At 38.9% G+C, this 23885-nt stretch overlaps 1 protein-coding gene across 4 annotated transcripts in view; it reads left to right on the top strand.

The window, feature by feature from the left end:
- The window catches only part of LOC149415937 (uncharacterized), a 98132-nt gene that overhangs the window by 58762 nt on the left and 15485 nt on the right, over window positions 1-23885 (top strand). For all 4 annotated transcript variants that reach the window (XM_089641519.1, XM_089641520.1, XM_089641518.1 and 1 more), the window contains exons 29-43: window positions 128-241; window positions 3040-3148; window positions 3289-4046; window positions 5000-5207; window positions 6611-6719; window positions 7823-7955; window positions 9191-9335; window positions 11843-12001; window positions 13864-14024; window positions 14190-14313; window positions 14948-15093; window positions 15247-15741; window positions 16778-16988; window positions 18131-18309; window positions 21268-21390. In XM_089641519.1, coding sequence (XP_089497645.1) covers window positions 128-241; window positions 3040-3148; window positions 3289-4046; window positions 5000-5207; window positions 6611-6719; window positions 7823-7955; window positions 9191-9335; window positions 11843-12001; window positions 13864-14024; window positions 14190-14313; window positions 14948-15093; window positions 15247-15741; window positions 16778-16988; window positions 18131-18309; window positions 21268-21390 — 3174 coding nt within the window. The remainder of the gene's footprint in view (window positions 1-127; window positions 242-3039; window positions 3149-3288; window positions 4047-4999; window positions 5208-6610; window positions 6720-7822; window positions 7956-9190; window positions 9336-11842; window positions 12002-13863; window positions 14025-14189; window positions 14314-14947; window positions 15094-15246; window positions 15742-16777; window positions 16989-18130; window positions 18310-21267; window positions 21391-23885) is intronic.

The following is a 23885-nucleotide window of genomic DNA, read 5'->3' as shown; positions in this document are numbered from 1 at the left end:
GCGATTTCACATTTGAAAAAAGAAGCTTTACTGAACATCTTGAAACAGAAACGGAACTTACAAACAAATTTACAGACAGACAAAATGCGAAACGGTTGAGTTAAAACAGGACTTGTTTGAATTATAGCCTCCTGTCACGACGCCCGTATCCAAGAACTTCAACGAGACCCGAGAAAGACTCCGCTCCATCCTGAACCGCAAGAAGCAGAGGTGCCGACCAGCGGGCTCGCAATCTTCTCAGGTAACAGCTTTTACCACTTTCATTTCAATGCTCCACAGCTCATGATGAAAATTATAAAATTATTCAAAATAAGTTTTTTTTTTCAAATTTTTATAAGCAATAATTAGTCGCCTGAAATATCAATACAAATTGAAAATAAATGCCGCTGACGGGAATTGAACCCGCACCTTCTGATATCCGGTCAAGTGCACTGAGCCACGTCGGCTTATTTCCAACCCGCTAAATAATTCAATATGTACTAGTATCTCAATCAACAATTACTGCTTATTATATTTTTTCACCTGTAAACAACCAACTTTATTTTTGTAGGAAAGGCTTTGTTAGTGCTAAATTTCTCACTAGATGGCGTCGAGACATATTATATCTACATTTGTTGGTGAAATATTTTGACTTGTCAAATATTTTTATTTTTTTAATGGTAAAGTCACAGACATAGGAATTAATAGACGAGAAGATAATGGCGAGGGGTAAAATCAACTGTTGAAGAACGAAGGGAGTGAGGCTGACTGTGATTCGTCAATAAATCAATCTGACAGTAAATAGGCATCTCGCATTATAATATCACCATTTACTTCTTAAAAGTAAAATCTGCTTTTGAATGAATAGACATTTTTACATGGGAGCGCAAATTACTCGCCACGTTATGAACAAATTTGCGAAGTCCAAATTCGGCAAAAAAATTCGGTTCTATTTTCAGAGACTAATATTTCGTTTAAGTATATAGTTAAGACACTTTTATAAATGTTCATAATTTACTTCCCAGCAACCAACCAGCTTTGTGTTTCGCGTCCAGACGTATCTCGATGTGATAGTATATGTTTCTACAACTGATCCATATTATACGATGTGAATATGCTTAGAATAAAGTAAAATAATGCTTATATATGGAATGTAATACGACAATTGGGTTTATTCTCTTTTTCACATCTATTTTTACAAGTTTTCATAGCACAAGCCACCATTTTGCCGTGTTATTTCGTAAAATGAACCGATGATGCCTCGACCATAGTTCGCACAAGAATGATGACGTCACGTTTTCAAATTTCACTTGAGGCCATACGCGAGCACAGCCGGCTCCAATGGAACCGGTATGGGGAGTGGGGATAATACGCTTTTAATCACTTAGGGCAGGTCTACTATTATTCACATGTCTATGGGTAAAGTAATGTTTATAAGACAAGGGTTTTTTTATGCATAGCACAAAGGATAACAAATTATTTTTATCCTTTTTTTTTAACCCCTCTCCTAATTTGTTCGCTTTTGGAATCATCTCATAGAAATCGTTGTCTCCCTCACCGTCATGGTGAGCAATATGATCTTAATGGTGTTAGAAAGAGAAAACACCACGCTTTATATTCAAATAAAAAAATCACAAAGTTTCGTAAATTTCTCTCAAATTGCATTCGGAACCTTTGGAATTCGAATTCTTCTGTTGTTTACTTCTAGATTTGAATATAAAGCATGGTGTTTTCTCTTTCTAACACTGTTTGGATCATATTTCTCACCATGACAGTAAAGAAGGTAGGTTCGTACAAAGATTTTTATGAGATCTTCCCAAAAGCGAAAATATTTGCCCGAGAGGTTAATTTGATTTTGCAATGTCAAACGTGCTAATATTTTAGTTTAGTAAATTGAAAATTACTGACCTAAATTATAATTTGCTAAACAGCCATTTTTATGTTTGGAATTATTCGAATGTGACCTTATTTTAAATAGTTAACCCTTCATACTCCAGCGGTGAATGAATTAAAAAAAAAAAACTGGTCGTGTGTATCTTTTTTTTCTTCAAAAGAACTTCAAAATAACCGTTTTAATTAATGTCAATGTAAATAAATATATATATAAATAAAGCGAGATCGACGGTATGCACATCTAAATTTGGGTACCTATCGCTCAACGGCAACCCAAGTTTGGGTACCTATCGATAAAGGTCTAACCGAATATGGGTAGCTATCGCTCAAGGGCTACCCAAATTTGGGTAGCTATCGTTCAAGGTGTATCCGAATATGGGTAGCTATAGCTCAATGGTTACCCGTATATGGGTAGCTATCGCTCAAGGGTTACCCGTATATGGGTAGCTATCGCTCAAGAGCTACCCATGTTTGGGTATCTGTCACTCAAGAACTATCCAAATTTGGGTAGTTATCGATCGAGTGGTTAAGGCGATGCCATACGTAGAAATGCAAAATCATGTTTTTTTGGTTTGAAAATTTGGTCACCTTGAAATGTTTCAGATGCTTTAATTAAATACTGCGAGTAGAATACATCTTGGCCTTTGAAATAATCGAGTATATTTTAGATAAGTCTTTTTATAAGCCCAGAAAAAAATAATGTAACGGCCTATGAAAATTGCTTTAAAGTTCAAAATCTCCTACTTACGAACCCATTTTCGGTTATAATTTTATTGTATAATGTGGAAAATTAAGTTATTTATAAAATGATCGAAAAAAATTAAATATTTATGCCTGAACATCCACAAAATTAAATAAAAAGCACTTTTTGGCCATGTTTTTTTCTTGCATAAATCAAAATAGGAGGATGGTGTTAATCGGGAATTTAAACCTTATCGCCATCTACGTAAGGGTTGTTATTGATAGCGGCTCAATTTAAAATATTACACGACGTAGTGCATCGCCTTAACATTGAATAAAAATAAATTTCGTTGGTAAAGGGTTAAAAAAAAACATGTCAGTTTTCAATCAGTCAGTGTCAGGAAGTTTTCTGTTCTGTGTAGACCGCTGATTATTTCACAGTGTTTTCTAATGTTTAGATATTTGTATTTGTTGTGGTTTCCACAGGGCGACTCCGAGACTTCGGACGGGGCCAAGACCTCCGCCAAGGAGAAGGCGGAAGATGGATGCGCCGGAGGGATGCACCAGCCCATCGCGGGTGCGGGCGGCAAGACGGGTATGTACAATTATTTTTTTAATGTGAATATAATAATTAATTTAATCAGATTGCTTTTATTGTTTATGATTGCGGATGGAACGAAACTTGTGTGCTTTGTTGTTATTAGTTTTTAAAGATGTATTTCTGTTTGATTTCAGATTCAGTGGCAGCTGTAGCTAAACCCCTTCCGCCCAACGTCATAAAACCTGTACCGACCAACACTGTAAAACCACTGCCGTCAAATCCCATAAAACCCGTCCCAGTCAACACTGGTTTCAACCCCAACTCCAAGTCAACCATGGCCACAAAACCCGTGCCGGCAAGTGCTGCCACCGCTGCGAAACCGAATCCGGCGAATCCCAGTGGTGCAACAGCGAAACCGAACACAGCAGCGAATCCCAGCATCGTAAAACCAGCGACAGCGGTCTCAAAACCAGCGATGACGAATTCCGCCGTAGCAAAACCATTGAATACCGTCAATTCCGCTGTAAAGCCAGCCGTACTAGTGCCGAAAGTAGCATCAAAACCCGCATTAGCGAACGTCGCCGTTCCAGACGTGGCCAAGAAGCAAATCGATGCCGCTAAAGCTGCTCCTGTTCCGAAGCCGAAATCCCGTCCGGATCCGCCAAACTTGAATCCGAACCCCCCGCCGGCCGTTCAACCAAACGTCCAAGACACGATCAAGAGTCTTAAAGAGGCCACAAACATCTCCATTAGGAACAAGGAGGTGTCGGGTGCGCCGGTTCAAGTCGCCACTGCTGAAGCTCAGAGGTCGACGGCTGTGCAGGCCCCCCCCCGGGACTCCATACGGAGGTTGGAACGCGAAGCTAATAAGGTCATCGACGAGCAGAATCAGAAGAATGCGAAAAAATACAAGCTTGTGGCGTGCATTGAGAATAAAGCCATTCAAACTGAGGTAAGTTTTTATTTTCAAATTCCTTTCATTCATTTTCATCCATCCGATATAAATCTGTTAGAGAGAGTACAGAGACAAGATACCAAGAGCTCTGAAAGATCTACGATACGAAGATAGACTCAAGGAACTAAGATTACCAACCTTACAAGAAAGAAGAGAAAGGGGTGACTTGATCGAGACTTTTATCTGGACATTACAGTTGCCCTAGCATCCAACAAATCTTCATATTACCAAAACGCCTTTTGCATCTAATCCTAGAAAACACTTCCTTGCAAATAGAGTAGTGGATGCTTGGAACAAACTCCCACAACATGTCATTGATGCAATAAATATAAATCAATTCAAAGCTCTATTGGATTCACATTTGGAGAGAAGAAAGGACTTAGTTCAAACTTAAAACAACTCAATTACTGTCAAACTTGTTGTGAAATCAGATATGAGCGCATCAGCAGAATGCTGCCTGCTCATTACATCATAATAATAATAACTCAATTACTGTCAAACTTGTTGTCAAATCAGATATGAGCGCATCGGCAGAATGCTGCCTGCTCATTACATAATAATAATAATCCTGTAATTTGCGCCACATACCCAGCACGACAGGATATTTTCACTGGTTTATTTTTATCGGTACGATTTAAAATGTGTCATTTTTGATTCTCCACTTTTTGTTTTTGTTTGTGAATATGGCATTGTTGAAGTCACGCCAGCCAATGTCGATGATAGCCGTTTTACCTGCTTAGCGTGTGCTACGCCACAATGACGTAGCCCGGTCAAATTTTTAAGGAATCTGTAATATTAGATCGTTTTTAAAATCAATAATTATTAACCAAAATTACACATTTTTAGAATGATTATCAGTAGTATTTAAAAAAAATTATCATATCTTCCATACATTTTTAACGGTAGCCATATTTTATTCCCATTCCCAATATGTATTTGTCCACTTTCAGCAAAAGCCGCAGAGTCAGCAATCCCCGGCTAATCAGAGTCCTGCTCCTCCGTCGAATCAACAGCAGGCTCAGCAAATCTCCCAGCAGCGGAACGCGAGTGCCGCGGCTGGCAAGCCGCCCCCCCTCGTCGTCAAGAAGCTGCCCGGCAACCAGCAACAAGCTCAGCCGAATCAGCACGCCAGTCAGCACGCCGATTCGCGCTCAAAAGGTTTGTTTTATATTTATTATTTCCTCATCTGTGGTGTGTATTTACTACACATTGCTTCTAATAACTTTAATAACTCACTTCAGATTTTAGGTATTCCTCCGTTATACATTTATGCACCGAATTAAAATATAATATTTTACATACTTTTCAAATTCTATTAAAAAACATAGATTTTTATTGAAAATTGGAAACAAATACACCAATACAATCATCCATGTGACACTGTTAAAGTGTGCAAGGAAATGACACGCTATTGATGTCCCGCTTTAATTCGCTATGCGGGAACATGAGAAATCCACACGTCCGCACTTGTATTTTGATTTAGACCATCGATACCTACGACCGCGTAGTCCAGCGCCTGTTGTGCCAGCCGGCCGTTAGTCGGTCGCGGACCGTTGTTAGATGTGGACCCCTCGCACGTTTTTTTAGCATTCGCTGATGGTTTTTTCATGTTTTCAGCAATTAAATACAATTATTATCACTTTTGATATAAAATATAATAAACATAAGCGATTAGCTATGAATTTTCATATTTTTCCGATATTAAATCGTTTATTTTGAGATGTGTATTGACTACACAGCACCGGAACACGTGGATTTTTTTAGCACAGTAAGGGAAAGGTTAAAGGGCTCTGTGTGCTGCGGCCTGTTTCGTGAGTCTAAACTTTGACTATGCTATCCACAATTAAAGATGGGGGAACGGAAAGGTGGGTAAATAGGTACATAGCTATTCAGATGTGTTCACCAAACACGACATAAGTCATTTCAAGCTTGTTTCGATTTTTAATGGTTGTCTTTCACTGGGACGATACTGTACAAATTATCTTGTTCTCTGGAACGTACCGCAAATACAATATATATAATGATATTTTCCTTGTGATTTGAACGACACAGTCAATTAAAACACAATTGAGTTTCTCTGTAAGGAAAGAAGAGGTTAATTTTGTTAATCTCACAAGATTTACATAAAGAAAAGCATTCAGTAACGAAATATTACCTGTAAGGAAAGAAACGACATTTAATGTTATTAATTGTTATGTCAATTCCTTAATCACAATCACGATAGCAATTACCAATTATTGAAATTATTCCCATCAATCTGCCTTGTCACAACGCATAAATTATTTTTACTATGTCTTAAACCATAGATTACGAAATATCGAGTCGACTGTGTAGGTACTGTGGCGCACATCCAGCCAGTGACAGTCCACGACACACACAGCCACAATGACGAGACAAGCTCGGCATTGCCTTGAGTTGAAGAAAATTATATTTTTATTTACATATATATAATTTTAAATGAATACATTTTGAAATAACATAAATTAATCAAATAAAATTTTATTGCCCAGGCCGGGATCTTATGTGTATTTAAAATCTGTTTTGTTGTTTTGTGCGTCCAGGTCGAGCGTGCTCCAATTCGGCCGAGTGGCAGACCACCGCTTCAACCACCACCACGACTACCAGCCGGGACTCTTCCATCTTCAACTCAACCTCCTCGGTCTGCTCCGGGTTAGTTAACAACTAAACAATCAATCAATCTACCAATCAGACAACCAATCAATCAATTTAATCGATAACCAATCAATCAATTTAATCGGTCGCCAAATTTCCATTCACATGGAAATGTGTCGTGTCATTATGATTTTACTAAGAATAGCTATCTGAATTCAACGGGTCAGCTGCGAACTCGAATTTTCTTCTTGAAATTCTCATGGCCCAAGGGTTGTGGCACCCAGTGGCCTGTATATTCTAAAAACAGACAATTGTCTGTTGCTTTTTTCTTATTTTCAAGGACGCTTGTTAAGTTCCATTCAAGTTCTGCTATTATTTTAGTTCTGTAAAGCAACTTGCCCATGATGATATTTAAACAAAACCTGAAAATTAACTTCAAAATATGATGAATTATTCCAAATTCTGTGAAACAACCCTTCCAAAGAGTCCGCGATCACAGCGCACGATCGCAGCGCCCTCAATTTTTTTCTACGCTTGGTGATGATCTGGCTTGTAAGTAGCACAGACCATCAGCGAATATTTTAATTCCCTATGAAAAAAATGGATTGATTATTGAATTCAACAACTTATAAACCAGCCACCAAAATACATATAAACAGAAGACTCACCAGAAATATCACTCGCAATTGAGTTCCGCTCCTTGATCTTCAGATTCGGCAGCAGACGGCAAATCAGCACAATAATATATTTGCATTCGCACTATGAGATTATAATATGTCAACCAGCTCTCAAGAGAGTAGAATTTTTAATAAAGATGAATTAGCACCTTGTAATTCCAAACGTACTGCCACATTATTGTGACAAAAATTTTAGTCTTAAATCGACCTCTTTTGACAAACGATACAATCCGGATGAATCCATCTGATCAATGCAAAGATGACTGTAATTCGCTATCACTCACCTGCAGAGTAAAATCTATCCAAAACTGATCAGAGATGTCTCTTTCGTCCATTATTTTCAATTTTTAATTTTAAAATTTAATTAAAACCAATTTTAAGTCGATTGCTTATCCAACGCTTCTTGACGGTCTGTGTTTATGTATTGTTTCATTATTTGAATGCTTATCTAATAACGAATGATTTTTTGTTTGTTTGTTGCAGATGTTCGGGCTATCGGGTGCGAGTGGAGGACACGCGCGACCTCAACATGCTGGTGGAGTTCATCGAGGGGCCGGGCCGCACCGTCGACAAGGTCAAGAAGCAGGCCAAAAAGGCCCGACAGAAAGCCAAAAAGGTCGGTACACAGTCACTCAGTTTTTACTTAGGCCCGATACTTGATGATTCAAATGTCTTGTTGTCTTGGCCAAAAATGGCTTCACTTGTGTCAGACGTTTTCTAACAAAGCTTTAGATTAATGCTAGGAACAAAAGAGTCAACAAATAATGTCAGGATATGAAGATGACAGCTATAGCAACTGTTTGGTTGTGAGTGAGGTTTCGAAGGCATTCTACAGGTTTTCCAATAAGAGGTGTTATTTTGAATAGCCCGCTATTTCGGTAGATGTTACTTATGAAGCTGTCATTTTTTGACATTTGACAAGTAGAAACTACGCTATTAATAAAGATGGAACGATACACGCTTCAACAACGCATTGTGTAATTATTAAAATTCACTTGAGTGAATCAGATGCAAATCATCTTGAGTGATGAGGCCCATTTGCACCTCGGTGGCTTCGTCAACAAGCAAAATTGTCGCATCTGGGGCTCGGAAAACCCAGGAGTTATTGTTGAAAAGCCTCTCTATCCTCAATGTGTGACTGTTTGGTGCGGTTTATGGTCCAGCGGAGTCATTGGACCTTACTTTTTCGAAAATGAAGCTGGAGCAACAGTTACTGTGAATGGATTGCGCTATAGAGAGATGATTAATGATTTTTAATGGCCAGAATTGGATGGTATTGATCTGGACAACGTTTACTTTCAACAAGACGGCGCTACGTGCCACACAAGCAACGAAACCATTGATCTTTTACGATTGAATATCAAAATAACACCTCTTATTGGAAAAGCCTGTAGTTTTGATGTTTCGAGAATTCAACAATGATTGTGGCGACGTGGCATCATATATTTTTGTAGCATGCAAATTATGGTATTTCTGGCCAAAAGATGTAGATTATATACTAGCTGTACCCCGCCACGCGTTTCTGTGGCTCAGTCTGACTGTGCAGATAGAGAAACACTAGCTCATGTTGCTTTTACATCCAACAGATGGCGCTGTTTTTTAAAAAAAGTATGTTTTTACCTGTCACAGGTGACATCTATATAATATATAAGTATATAAAAACATGTTAATTCGAATCCAACGTTGTGTCGACATTTCAAAGCAATTGGTGAAGAACTTTCGTAGATTTAAGATTTTGAACAAACGAACATTTACATTTTTATTTATATAGTTAGATATATGTAGTAGTTTTAGTAGCATCTACTTGCGTATCTGTAAAAAAATAATTAATATTCCCTATTCCCGTGTTAGTTGCTGGAGCGTTTGCTGATTGAACAAGGAGAGTTGAAGGAACAGATGACCGCCCTGTCCAACGGGGTGAACAAGCTACGCGCCGAGGCCAGTCGGCTGGAGAAGCTGCTCATCGTCAGCACCAGCAAGCGGAAGCCGAAGAAGGGTAAGTAAATTTTATAAACAGTGTAATTTTGAGATTTTTCTACATGAGGGGAGTATGGCTACGACCCTTGGCTCTATACTACCGACTTTCTTTTTGGTATGCTGGGAATAATCCACCTGCAGGTCAGGAGGGATTTGCACATCGCTACACATCTCTTCAGACTGATTCGTGGATGGTTTCAAAACTTAGCTATCATTTAGAACAGAGGTTCCCAATGTGGTCTATATGGACCCCCAGCGGTCGATATCGGCTTGCTGGGGGTCTATGTCACCGAGAAAAAAATTTGGGTGTCCACGAGATTCAAATGGGGGTACATACGAGCAGACCCCCATTTACCTCAAGTCAACATTTAGGAGTTCCGTAAATGACACAATAGACCTAACACAAATATAATGGACTGCGAAATTACTTATTTGTATTTTTATATTTCGTAAAGTTGTTAATTGAGGTATATAAATAGAGTCTATGTTCCCTTTCTCGTCAGAATTAATATATTCAAGCAAAACATTGCACATTGGAAGCCGCGAATTTTCCTAGTTCCCCAACTTGTTTTTGAAAAACGTCCAGGGTAATAATGACGTTCAACATTTAAAAGCACTTCACACAGACTTCAAGTAAGTTTGAGGACATCTTGACTATGGAAATGGAACGATGAAGAATCGGATATCATGTGACAAGAAGAACTGACCGAAATAAGCACTGTAAAAGAACTTAAGGAGCAGTTCTGTAGGGCTAGCTACAGAAAGAAATTCCCGTTGCTTATCCTGCTCCATTTTCATTTGGTGTAATACCTCACAAGGGCTCCCCTGTCTGCACAATGTAAAGACAGAGCAACTATACTGCCACCCGGTTGTTGGGCAGGCAAGGGAAGGGAATCTTTTTACGAAAAAAATAAATGATTATCACATGGGACGTTAATAGTTTTCGGAAAATTCAATATTCGGCAGGAACCTCTAATTTAGAACATAAATTTATGTTATCGATCTCCGTCAACCACAGTGTAGACTGTTTCTCCCAGCCTGCAGGAGAGAGGCGGGGACAGTAATCTTGCTGTTGGACAGAATCAATTTGGATGTGGACATGTTTAGCATCAATTAAGCTGCTTTTAAAAGGCATGCTCTGTTTCTAGTTGGTATAATAATAATAATAATGATTGGATTATTTGTATATGGATTATTGTTGTGATGAAGGGAGTTTGTTCCAAGCTGTTGGGCCTGCTACTGCAAAAGCACGGTCTCCAAAATTGGTATTGGGATTGCGCATAGGTACTGACAGTCTACCTGTGGCTGTTGAAGATGCTGATCGAAGCATTGCTTGCCTAGCATTAACATCGTTTGGAATGCACAGTTCCGACAAGTAGGGTGGCGCCATGTCATGTACAGCTTTGAAAACCATCCAGCAGAGTTTAAATTGGATCCTCTCAGGTCACTTAAGCCAATCAAGGTTCCGCAGATGTTGTGAGATGTGGGAATATTTGGAAACACCGGTTATCAGCCTTGCTGAGCATTGAAAACTGACTTGAAGTCTGTCAGTGTATCATTATGATTTGAGATTTTCACGGCCAAAAGTAATACAGTGATATTATGCCGTGTTGTGCCACCTCCTTCTTTAGCCAACGTTTCGGACAGCATTACAGTGTCCATCGTCAGGGCAGATGTGTTAACACTTCAACCCAATCTTCGTTTACACATGTGTAAACACTTCACTGCAATCTTCGTTTACACATTTGCCCTGATGATGGACACTGTAATGCTGTCTCAAAGTTGGCTTAAGAAAATAGCGCTATACAGCATATATATCTGTGGTTATCTTAGTTTACAAAATAAAAGTCTCGTTTAACTCAGATACAGCGTTTATTATTGAATTAAAATTCATTTCACAAATCACAATAACAACGCGTTACTATACGAAATAATACTGTGAAATGCGGACGATATCTAGGCCAAAGTTCTTTGCGCGGTAGTAGTTGGCTGAAGACTAAAGACTGAATACTAACTGCTCGCTGCGTCGGGCTTATTTATACAGCCCCTGCCGATGGCAACAGTAGGTAGGCAGGATCGCAAGTAAAACGTAGACACTCGCTCAGTCTGGGTCCTACTGGAACTTTCGGTGGCGCTGCTATTGCGCATAAGCGATAGGCTAGAACCTTCTCGCAACGTGTTGTCGTAGGTAGGTCGCGTTGTTTACGATTAGTTCTCGGTAGTAACTCGCAAGTACATAGGTCGGTCGAGTTGTTTACTATTAGTGAGACAACCTGGATTATTCCACCCAACGCCACATATCTATAAATGCCCACAAATAAATTACTGTATTTTTTTTGTTGTTTTGTTTTTAAAATAATAAATTGAATTGCATGTAGATCAGTCATTCCTCGAATAATCGTTCCCGCATTCGTTGTTTATTTTGTCCAATCCCAAATTAATTTCATACAAAACTTGCAAAAAATAAGATTGTTTAATGCAACAGTGGTCCAAACACAATATAAAAGTATATTTTCCTTTTCGCAGGCGGCAAGAAGCGGCAGGAGGCGAACGAAGCGGAGGAGGAGCGCATCCGCACCGTCCAGCACGCCGCGCGGGATGCCAGAGCTCGCGCCCGCGACGCCGAGGCCGCCCTGGCCACGGCGTCGCGACGGCTCAGTCGCGTCCAGCAGACCATCGACAACCGTGAGTTCTGCTTTTGCCTATCCATATGCTGCATTCACACATACTCCTTCCTCTCCACACAGCATCCCCAAAGATGACAGGCCCTAATGTAAAAACAAAATTCAGAATCATCCTTTATAAATGTTACGCTACACTTTTCAAAAATAATATCTGTGCCGTGAAAAACAAAAACAAAGTTAGACGAAATTACATCGGAAAAATCTGCTCTTACCTGTTTTTTTTTTCCAATATGAAATTTATTTAGAACTCAATAAACACTATCAGCTTTACTAATAAAAAAAATACTTTCCTACAGTTAATCTGTGGTGTCCCAGGAAATTCCAAGCTCAATTTCCAAAAGCTCAAATTCCAAAATCAAACGTCAAGTGTCCACTTAAATTTTTTTTGTGTCACATTTTATTAGTATATGATAACAATTCTTCCAGATTTCGGTAGTTTATACAACTGTTGTTACCAATAATATTATTTTGTACAAGAAACCTGTAAATAAATTATGCTAAAAATATAATTATTGACATTTCTACGATAAACTTACAAAGCTAATTTTCATCACTTTTCTTGGGTGAAATATTATAAAAATTACATCAAAATAATGTAAATAAAACTATCTTTCTGATGATACCTCAAATCTATTATTTCCACAATCAATTTATATCAAAAATAATGAAAGAAGACGCTTTGACACTAAAAACGCGACAAATATTTCGTTGGCATTCCACAGAAAAATTCTTTGTAAAAAATCTGAAAAGCTAGAAGTCATTCCGGTATTTGCTGCGTAAAGAACGAGAATAGCCCAAGCGATTGTGACCTTGTTTCCTCATACAAATTCCTTATACATAAGGGACAAAATCGCACATAAATTTTTTTTTTTTTTTAAATTCGTAGATAATGTGCCGCACTCACATATGCGGTCCCGGGATATGACGGGTTAAACGGTGTTTTAGTTACACATTGGATTTGGTACTAATTAAAATTGTCTTTAATTAAGCTCAGAAAGATCTGGCAACATTTCATTTCAGCAGATGCCACATGAAATTCCACCTTATTTTTTAATTGACTGTTCAACTGATGTTTAAAATACCTTGGAAATATAACGAAATTTCAAGTTTATACTTCAGATAAACCACCCTCTTTGGCTGTGTAAACAACGTAAATGTCTGTTTCTATTTTACGTTTTAATTAGTAAGGTTTTGACATACACAGTTGTTTATCTTACTAAAAACAGTGGTTTTTTTTACTTGCCTAATTTAAATCTGTGCATTCCGTCATGGCAGTGCAATATTGGTACGTGATATTTACGCCTGTATAATTTCTTTTGGAACAAGTTAAATAATAATAACGCTGTACCGTTGTTGTGAAAATTCCAACTTGGGACTAGATTTATTCGAAAACGAAAGCACAAATCAAAAAAAGTTGTACCACAAAATCGAATTTAAATGTGATGTAGATTCATCAATTTCTTGATTTTAATGCTAGTTTCCGGACACCGTGCACAGCGATATGCGACTCTCTTGAAATCGGCAGAAATTTGCACACTAACAATTTGCAAATCCGCGACCCAATTCCCCCAACTAATTTATAGTAACCCGCAGCCAAGAGGGGGAGTAGGTAGTACCCAAAATTACCATCCTCCTTATATTAGCTTAAATACTCGACATATCATTTTAGTATTTTACGTATTCCTGCGCAAATACATAAGTTACCATTAATGATTGACTGAATAATTGGGATTTCTATAGTTTAAAAGCCCATAAGACAGAAAAATGCTTGGGGTCTTCGGAAGACCAAGACACAAGTTTGTCAAGAATTAACTTGTTTCTTAGATATTTGAAAATTTATGTAATCTACCTTTTCTTTTCCAGTCCCGGAGATTCTTCGCCAGCAGCTCAGCGCCGAGATCAACAGCCAATCGGACAAGCCCCAGCCGCCTTCTGACAGGCCGAAGCAACCGTCGCCGCCCCACGAGCCCACCAATCACAGTCCGGCGCCGCACGTCGATCAGACCGCTATGGGACACACTGAGGTTAGAAACGTTTTCTTGAAACCCAAAGAAACTTGCACAATCTTGTGTAGGAATAGATATAGTTTTGCCTTTGTCCAAAATTAAAGAGGTAAAATATTATCATGAAATGCTTTGTCTTGTCTCCTTCATTGTCAATCATTATAATCTCACGTTCTCTACTTGCAGACGAACTCTGCGGAACCATGCATGGTGACGATAAAGCGCGTGCTGATGCCGGATTGCGGCCCCAGCGTCACCATCACCCCCCGAGGATCCGACAAGCCCATCTACTTCTTCCAGCAGAATGAAGGTAACCCAACAATTACTCCTGTGACCACTAACTTTGCTTTCATCATTACACATAATGATTTAACTGCATGCTTTCCACTGAAAAGAAATAATTCATTCATATTTTGATGTGAAAAAGAAGTCGGGGAAGCCGAGGAAGTCAACATGACACAATCAAGTGAAGAATGTATGTATGTGATATGTGAATGAAGCAAGGAGTATGTGCCAAGACAGAATATGTTGTGTGTTGGTTATTTAGTTAAATTTCATAGTGGAGGGAGTATGATGAACCCATCGCTCGGAGAGTGGAAACATGATCTGCAATAGCCATCCCAAGCCAGGATGTGAGCCACCACGCACCGGGGAACAGTGTCATCACCAACGGTGTCTCCGAGATACAGGGTCGTTTCTCACAGTATTTAGACCTTACTCCAGCACTCGGAGACCAAAAATGAACCATACAATTAAAAAAACTAAGGGCTTTTGGGGAAGAGAGCCCGGGAGGGTGGAGAGGAGAACTGGGGCAACCTCCCTGGACCCTTTGCTCGTTGGGCTTTCAGTGAATCCAGTGTTTACGGAAAACTATCCGTTTACCGTCTCCGCTTTTATAAATAAAAAATAATCATAGAAACTGATGAATCCCTTTCTCATTGCAGCCGCTCCCCGCCGCGACGCTGCCGCCCTCGACGTTGGCGCGCAGCCAGTGGCGCCCCCGCCACAGAAGAAGGAGAAAGCGGGCATGAGTTGGGAAGCGACCATAGCGCAGATGCACGCTCTGTCGCAGTCCAAGAAAAAGCCAAAGGTGAGCCTTTCAATCATTCAACAGGTACCAACTAAATAGTTCTGAAATTTCAAACACTTTTTGGGTAAAATACCCCACAAACAAATCACACTAAAAATCCTTAAAATGTCTTGATGTTGCAAAATTTATAATATTAATTTTTTTCTATCTCAGACCCCGAAAGTAGAACCGAAACCGGAACCGCCAAAACAACCGAACAAAAAACAGACAAACAACCAAGCATCGACAAACTCCTCGATAATCCAATCTCGTTCGGCGAGCACAGTGTCCGAACTTAGCAGCACCGACTTGAACTTGGCGCCGAGTAAAAAGCAACGAAAGATCCTCGAACGAAAGCTGCGCGAGCAACAAGCCGAACAGGAAAGAATCCAGAACGAGATGGAGCTAAAAGCGGCCAAGCGGCAGAAAGAAAAAAACGAACGAACGTCCAAACATCAAGATCAAAATAAGTCCAAATTCGAAACGAAAGCTTCTAAGAAGTTTTACGAGACGGATATAATTGATGCAATGGCTAGTTTAAGAGTTAATAAAAACTTTGAGGAGAAGGAGAGCGCTTCGAAATCCAGTAAAAAGAAAAATAATATTGCTAATGTCGACGTAAATAATTCTAAACAACAGAAGAAGGGAGAAGTTTTTGTTCAACCAGAGGTAATCTTTTTAAACACAATCTCGGGAAACTGGTCAGTCCACATCACATGGTCAAGTCTTTTGGGGCCAGGTCTATGCTTCGACGCATTTAAAAAAACATTAAGCATTCCCAATTTCTATCGATTTATAACAAGTTTCTCGTTAACTCTTTTAGTTTTATAGTTCAAAAAAAAATATATATATGTTATTTTGGAAGATAATATCTATACATTTGTTATGCAGAAACGTTAATTATATGAAATTCCCTCGATAGAAAAAAATCACAAAGCTTCGAAAATTATTTAAAACACGTTTGGTTCTGTTATTTAATATGTTATAGGCATGAAAAAATTCGCAGTGTATCTTTAAATGCATCTAAAACATTTGTCGAGAGATCTTTGCTCTATTTCAAACGAGTCGTGTTTTTATTAAATATTTTCACCATTTTCGCTTAATTATGATCATTTTTTAATAATGCCGCGCTCCTTCTAACATTCGTATTTGCATATCTCTATTTCAAACCATCTTTGAACGCTTACTACGCGGCCTTAAACGGCTGATGTTGACCTAGTGACGGATTTTAAAAAAAAAGTTGTACCACAAAATGGACTCCGAATGTGATGTAGGTTTACCAGTTTCCCCGCTTACACTATGAGTTTTAGGACACCGTGTATATTTTCAAATGGGCTTTTAGACGTATTATTCTCTATGACCATTCAGAAAACACTTGCCGTTTCCGCTACTCGTTCGTGCTCGAATTTTTTTGTCGACCTCTGTACTTCCTCCCACCTATATCATGAGTCTTCAAGATCAGATTCAGTCGTGCCTTTCCTCTAAAAACCCTCCACACAGCATCCCCAAAGTCAAGCTGCTCGAGCGTGCGGACTTAACGACAAGCATGATTCCAAGTCGGCATGTTCAATCGAACCAAACCATAAAAAATTTGTGTGTTCATAGCTTTAGGGTTAGTTTTTCCAATATGTAGGTTTTTGAAGGCAATCCTTTGATATATTTTGCAACTTTATCTTGACCGTAATATTGTCTGGATGTTTGACAGGTTCTGACGAAGAAGCAGCAGAAAGAAGCCAAGAAAGAGTCTAAAGAGGTCAACAAGAAGGATGTGAAGAAGGACAACGGGAAGAAAGAGGTGAAAGTGTTGGAAAGGCAGCAGGCACCAAGTCCTGGATTGAAGGTCGTCGGAGGAAAAGGAACTCTGAAGCAGAACCCCAAAACTGGGGCGGTGCAGCAAACATCGGGCGCTGTTAACAGTGAGTATTTTCTTCAAAGAAATTAATTCAATTTTTTCTTCTTCTGGTGGTTGATTTTTTTTTTTAAATATATATTTTTTAATATTACACCTCAAAAGAATGCTCCAGTCTCTACAGTGTTTAGGGGATGTAGGAAGTTATTTATTAATGTGGGTCTTAAAGAAGCCTGGATTATATGAAGGAGGAAATATAGGTGCCGGTAGCTTGATAAACATACAAGCCGAATTACTCAAAAATGAGTCGAAGATACTACCCGTTCTGATGAAGCCAACATCAACTGTGGACGCCTCACGAGAGCGCCCTTGTCTGCACAGTGAAATAGCGGGGAAAACCTAAGCGCAAGCCAAATACTACGTTTGGTGATCGCGGTTTTGTAGCATCTGGGCCGAAAGCTTGGAATAAACTTCCTCCGGAACTAAGATCCATAACAAGTCCAACAGAATTCAGGTCTAAACTAAAGACTCACATTTTTAAACTGTCATACCCTTAAATTAAATATACCATTCCTGAGAGAAAGTTCAATTATATCCAATTTTCCAATTATGTCCTAAATCCTGTATCTAAATTTCACTAATAAACAATTAATTAATGTTAATTAAGTTTTAATCTCTATTGACCTACCAGGTAAGTATTGTACTGTATATTATCTCCGTAATAGATAGTAATAACATAGATCATTGGAAAAAATATTATTATATATGTGTACAACGCCCTTGAGGTGATTTTGCACAAAACGGCGCTATAATCATCAAAATATTATTATTATTATGTCACCACCCGGTTGGGCAGAGTTGTGAGGCGAGTTAAGGTAGGGGCTGAAGGAAGGGATTTATTACTTAGGTGAAGGAAAAGCTTGTTCTGCATGCAAGACGACATACACAAAAACGAGTAGAAAACTCTATACAAACGGGAAACCGGTGAATCACATTTGGAGTCAATTTTGTGGTATGAATAACTTTGTTGATTTGAATAGGTTAAATTCAAAGCTTAGACCGTTAGTTGCAGGAAAAGAAGTATGAAAAAAAAAATTGTTTAGGGTTTTCTGCATGGTGAAGATTCTCCAGTTTTCTGGACACTGTGGATACTGACAACAACCAAACATAAATGTTTTCTAAATAAAAATTTGTGTGCATTCTTTACAGTCAAGAAGCCCGCCGCCGCGCCCTCCCAGCCCGCCAGCAACACGCACGTGCGCAGTGCCCCGCAGCCCAAGCAGACGCAGCAAAATGTCAACAGTCAGCAGGCGAAACAACCGTCGTCCAACGGAATGTACAATCTCAACTCCGACATCACCATAGAGCTGGCCAGCAATAGCCATAAGGTAATAATTAGTGTATTTGGAAGTTTACGAGAGATGGAAGTGGTGCTGATACCAACCCTGATGTTAGGCAGGGAGGCATAGAATTGGCAGAGGAAGGATGAAGGATGATTTAACCCTAGAAAACTAAACTGTTTTCATTATTTCATTGTAACTACACTTTCGTCGAGTGGACTACGCAATAAAACACTAGAAATAAATCAAAAATGTTTAATTATGATAGGAACTTCTTACATGGCACAAAAGTAAGGTTTATAATGAACAAATTAATATCAGTCTACAAAGTGACCACACATGTCAACATTATGTGGACCACAAATAGCCTTTCTACATCTGGTGCAACGGTGTTTGGTCATTCTCCGGGCCTTGGATGGACACAGGTAGCTAATTTTAGGCACGTTTGACGTAGATGGAACCAGAGCCTCTATTGTAGAAGATTCACCAACATTAACAATAAATATAAGAATATATGAATGTACGTACCTTCAAAATAAAAATTGTTGTTATAACTAAAGTTTCGTCCAGCGGAAGATGGTCATAGGACACGTCCTAGTATGCGTGTGGCCGCAATCACGTCACGTGCTGCACTGCTTACTCAAATTAGGAAGGTAATGAAAGAGTCAAGGTCGGGGAGCGGGGGAAAGTAGGTGATTTCGAATTTCGCCGAGTAGCGCATCGTCGCCTCGACGAGCGATTAGTTATCTAGGGTTAAATAATAAACTTATAAACAATCCAAATAAAATCTAATGACAGGCAGACAGACATCACTTAAACATAAAATTATAACAACAAACTAGTAAAGGTCAGTACCCGTGGGCTAAAAATATTTACAAAAAATACAAAATTGTATATATTAAATAACATAGGATATAAGAACACAAATAAATGACAATATATCAATTTTATCCTCACTGACAACTTCAATAATCACTAATATACAGGGTGTATCGGCACGTACCCGACAAACTTTAACCAGCTATTCCTTAGCATATTTGGAGTAAAAAACCTTATGTGCACTTTGCTGTCCGGTAACGTTTTTTTTTAATAAAAAATTTATTCTTCATATTTTCACCACATGTCACCACTGTTTTATCCTTTGTCAAAGTTTGAAAACCCATCTGGCAAATATTTTATTCGAATTCCGTTGAATAATGCACGTGTGTACCTATATTGGCGCACTTGTATAATCACAACGAAATGGCACGGCACCATTCGTCTCATTTTTAACTATTATTATTTAGTGTGTGCGAAAGAGCGAAGACGCTTTTTGACATACTTGCTTATAACAGCTGTTGAACACGAAACGCAATACCAATGACAGTGATGTAGTGTGGAATTTTAAAATTTTTTGTTTTTAATTGAAAAAAAAATGCTACCGGACAGCAAAGTGCCCATAACATTTTTTACTCCAAATGTGCTAAGGAATAGCTGGTTAAAGTTTGTCGGGTTAGTGCCGATACACCCTGTATGTATATACCTACAGCTTAACTGAACAAATGTTTATAAAATGATTCACATGCAACTGGACAGGGTTCACATCAACAACATGATAACTTGCCATATGTCATTAATAATAACTAAGGTATATTTTTTAAATGTTACAAAACTACACGAAAATATGTCAATATCATTAAAATTCTTATTATATAAGTTACACGCTCTGAATATAAAAGCGCTTTTTCTGAGATTAGTAGGACATTTTTGAAGATGAAAAAGTAATGTGTCTCTAGTTTTAAAGCTTGGAACTCTAAAATTAATCCAAGACAAAAGGTTCGACCAATCATTGATAATTTAATGAAGATATATCGTATCTGCGGAGTCTCTTCTAGTTTTTAATGGCTTTAGTGCATAATATTCCATCGAGCTGCTAATGTTGTGGTTATCAATATGTAGTCGAAAAAATGTATAATGCTATCTGGGCCACATATTATCGTTATTGCTCAACGGACAAAAACCTCAACACGAGAAGTGCCCGACTGGACCAGAGTCATGGTGCAGTTGGCAACGGGCAGTAGCTGCCAATGAATTACGTCTAAGCTTGTACCTATTTTCTGTATATTTACCAAAATTAGTTTCCTAAGACTTCAGTAAAACTGTCTTGGTTTTTTGAATTAGCCATTGATGCTGACAACCTAGAGGCCGGCTAATTCTTCCTGATAATGTTACAAATGGGAAGGTCCAGAAAGAATGCAAAGTTGATGTAAGCGTAATGATTAAGATTATGAACAGGACGCTTAAATGGTTGGGACATGTAAAGCGGATGAATGGAGAAAGAACAGAGATTGCTTGTGGACTAGCAATGGGTTATGATGTTATAGTACTCCGCCCAGCACCACGAGAAAAATAAGATGCAAGGTACTTAGTAAGTACAGGTGCATATGTCCAGATGTGGGACTGTCAGACGGCGGTCTCTGAATATGTAATAACAATTAATACTTGATTAATTTTAATGTCGCTGTTTTTCTAAAATATCTCCTGATAAAAAAAGAGTAACCGTTTGTTGTGTTCGTACAAACAGGTCTCCAACTCGTCGTGGAAGGAGTTTATAAATAAATGGTTCTTTTAGATTAATCAGGGATTTATAAAGGTGACTCGATAGTCGACCTAACTAGAAGCTGGCTAATTGGAATCTGAAACAGCAAGTTTCTCTGGGAGCCTTCCCACTGGCCCTGGCGACTACTGGCCACTGGCTCCATCTTGTGAACTTTCACGCAAGCTCTATGCACTGCCATCTGTGCGTGCATCTATGAAGCTCTTACTTCCCAACACTGTTGAATTTAACCGTGGTACGGTTTATTGGAAGTCGTACAGATATGGCTCATTCATGAACGACTCATCGGCTGCTGGACGGATGCAAGTGCATTGATTGACAAGGGAGACGATCGTGTAGAAAAATCATGTCCGTGTTGAATCCTCGCCTTGTGTAAATAAATAGTAGATAATTTGTTTGTATTGTTGCAGAACCCAATGTCTGTGTCTCCGCCTGTGATGGCACCCCCGCTGGAACACCAGGCGCACCAGCAGCACAGCAAGTCGGGACCTGTCTCCTGCAGCATCATGGAGCAACTCAAGAACGGGGTTCAGGTCAATACAGTTACCAACATTTACAATAACCGTGGGGATTGACGATTCAAGATTCTAAAATGTCCTGTGCCAGTTTTGGTGTAAGGAAAACAGAATAGGTCTGAGAACTGGACTATCGAAGTCTGTTATAGGTACGCCCTACACAGATGCATTGCTTTAATACAGCAAACTTTTCAACTTCGGAATATAAAATTACAGTGAAAATTTATTTCAAATTCTCAAGTTGGAGGATTTCTTTTATTTATTCATTTTATTTTAGTAATTTGTACATTTAAGTTTACAAATTACTGATTAATTGTTACATATAAATGAGTCGTGTAATTTCTATACCCGCTATATCAACTTTCATTGATTTGGAGAAAACCGCAAAAAACTGTCACATCTTTAGCGTACATAAGTAATTGCATTAAAATTTTTTATATAATGAATTGGAGTAATAAAATTTCGAAAAGCATTTATTTTTCTATATATGTCTAGCAATAATTAAGTAATTTCGATAAATAAAATGGATAAAGCGGATTTTGATACTCACTTCGTGATATAGAGGGCTTTTGAAAGTCAACTGAGCCGACATGGCGGGTTTAGAAACACACGCGTAGATCATTTTGACACACGAGCGTGGCGTCAGAGCGGCGGCCATATTGTATTTTGGCAAAATAACTGCTTGTGATTGGTTGAATCCGATATAGCGCGTTTTGATAGTAACTTTCTGTATGATATAGCGGATTTGGTTTCTCACTCGCAGTTTTAACATGGTTTTTGATTGTGATAAGGAGGGTTTTGAAACTCAATTTTAGGCTCCTCTTGTTGCTCGCAAAAATGTGAACAAGATGTCATACTCAGATCATTTTGTCAAAAAATCGGATATAGCGGGTATAGAAATTATAGGATTCAAATATACTATGTATATTTTTTCTTGCTTGATGTGGCTCCTACAAAACATCTTGAACTTTCCAATCGGGGCAGACTTTAGGTTTTCCGTCAGCGCATTATTGTATTTCATCCCTTTATATAGTATACTATGTCACGTCTGTTGTCACGTCTGATGTCCCGTCTGATGAGCATGGACCCTTGTCAATCACCAGGGCTATTATGGAGCTAAGGCAAGGAGACATAATGTATAAAAGCATTGAAGAACCTTGATCATGTTGTCACGTCTGATGAGCAGGTTGTGCCGGGTAGAGATTCGTCGGATGGAGTGCGCGAGGCCATCCTCAATTAATCAGCATCCATTGAACGTTTAACGGAACAATGATGATTCATCTTTGTGTCACCTCGACAGCATGCTGGGTAATCCAGTGTAGTCTCCAAGGAATTACGCTTCACAAATAAAACCATTTTTTACTTTCAAACAAACGATTGTATATTTTCATCTCTTCAAGCCACAACACTCGAACAAGCACAGGCCGATCTCACACAGGAGTCCAAACGTTGGTTTTATGTTTTGTAAATTTAAACGGAAAGTCTCCGAAGGATAAGTTCAAGGTATCCGCGCGATCTTTTTCTAAAAATTTCAATCTCCATTTTTTCTCGCCTAACACCACGCGCACCGCGGAATCGTCGTCCCTCGTATTGTTCCCGTATTGTCCCGATCTAAATCTACCCGCGTTATTTTTGCTCGCCCGTCCAACCGCTCGCAGGGCAGCCACCCGAAAAAACTCTCAACAACCCAATAATCGGGCACTACCCTGGCAATCCAAACTTGCACAATTCTTTGATGTTACAACTATTCTGAGTATTCGCCTTGTCCTTTTTTGGTAGCCTTTTTTTTTTTTTTTTTTTATAGTGAATACCTCACAAGAGTCCCAACTGCTCCCGTCTGGAGCCAGTGAGACTATGGCATCCCCAATTGGGGGATGTTGTGAGGCTGAAGGTAAGTGGTGAAGGGAAAGAGGAAGGTGGGGAAGTACCTGGCTATTCAGATCTAGTCACTAAACACGGCTAAAGCCATTTGGATCAACGTTTCAATTCTGAATGGTGGTCTTACACCAGGGCGATACTGGTAGTATCTTCCACTCTGGAACGTGCCGCAAATATACTATATATTATTTTAATTAATTAATTGTGAAATAACACAAATTAATCAAATAAAATTTATTTGCGCACGCCGGGTTCGAACCCGCGACCTTCGGAATGGCAGTCCAATGCGTTACCACTGGACTATGCCGGCCGTCAAATCAGCCTGATTTCATTGCACGTCCTTGTTTTATGTTTGTGTATGTCCTTGTTGTGTACAATTTTATTTGAAAAATATTTGGGTAGCAGGTTGTTTACTATTTTATGTACAAATATCATCGTGTTTAACATCGATTACAAGCCGTGGTAACCTGTTAACTGGGCGGGACGTGTAAATACGTCAAACGTAAACAGTATTGGGTACGGGTAGGACTTACGAATATGTCCTTGAAATATATGTTGCGCCCTGGAACGAGCGGGACGTATATTTCCGAGTATATCACACGGAAATTGTGTTTGGAATTTTAACATATTTTATT

The sequence above is a fragment of the Hesperophylax consimilis genome, chromosome 17, assembly GCF_061612785.1.
Source record: "Hesperophylax consimilis isolate HC1 chromosome 17, BYU_Hcon_1.0, whole genome shotgun sequence".
Taxonomy (NCBI): domain Eukaryota; kingdom Metazoa; phylum Arthropoda; class Insecta; order Trichoptera; family Limnephilidae; genus Hesperophylax; species Hesperophylax consimilis.
The sequence above is the reverse complement of the archived record's forward strand: the minus strand, read 5'-3'. Positions and strand labels throughout refer to the sequence as shown.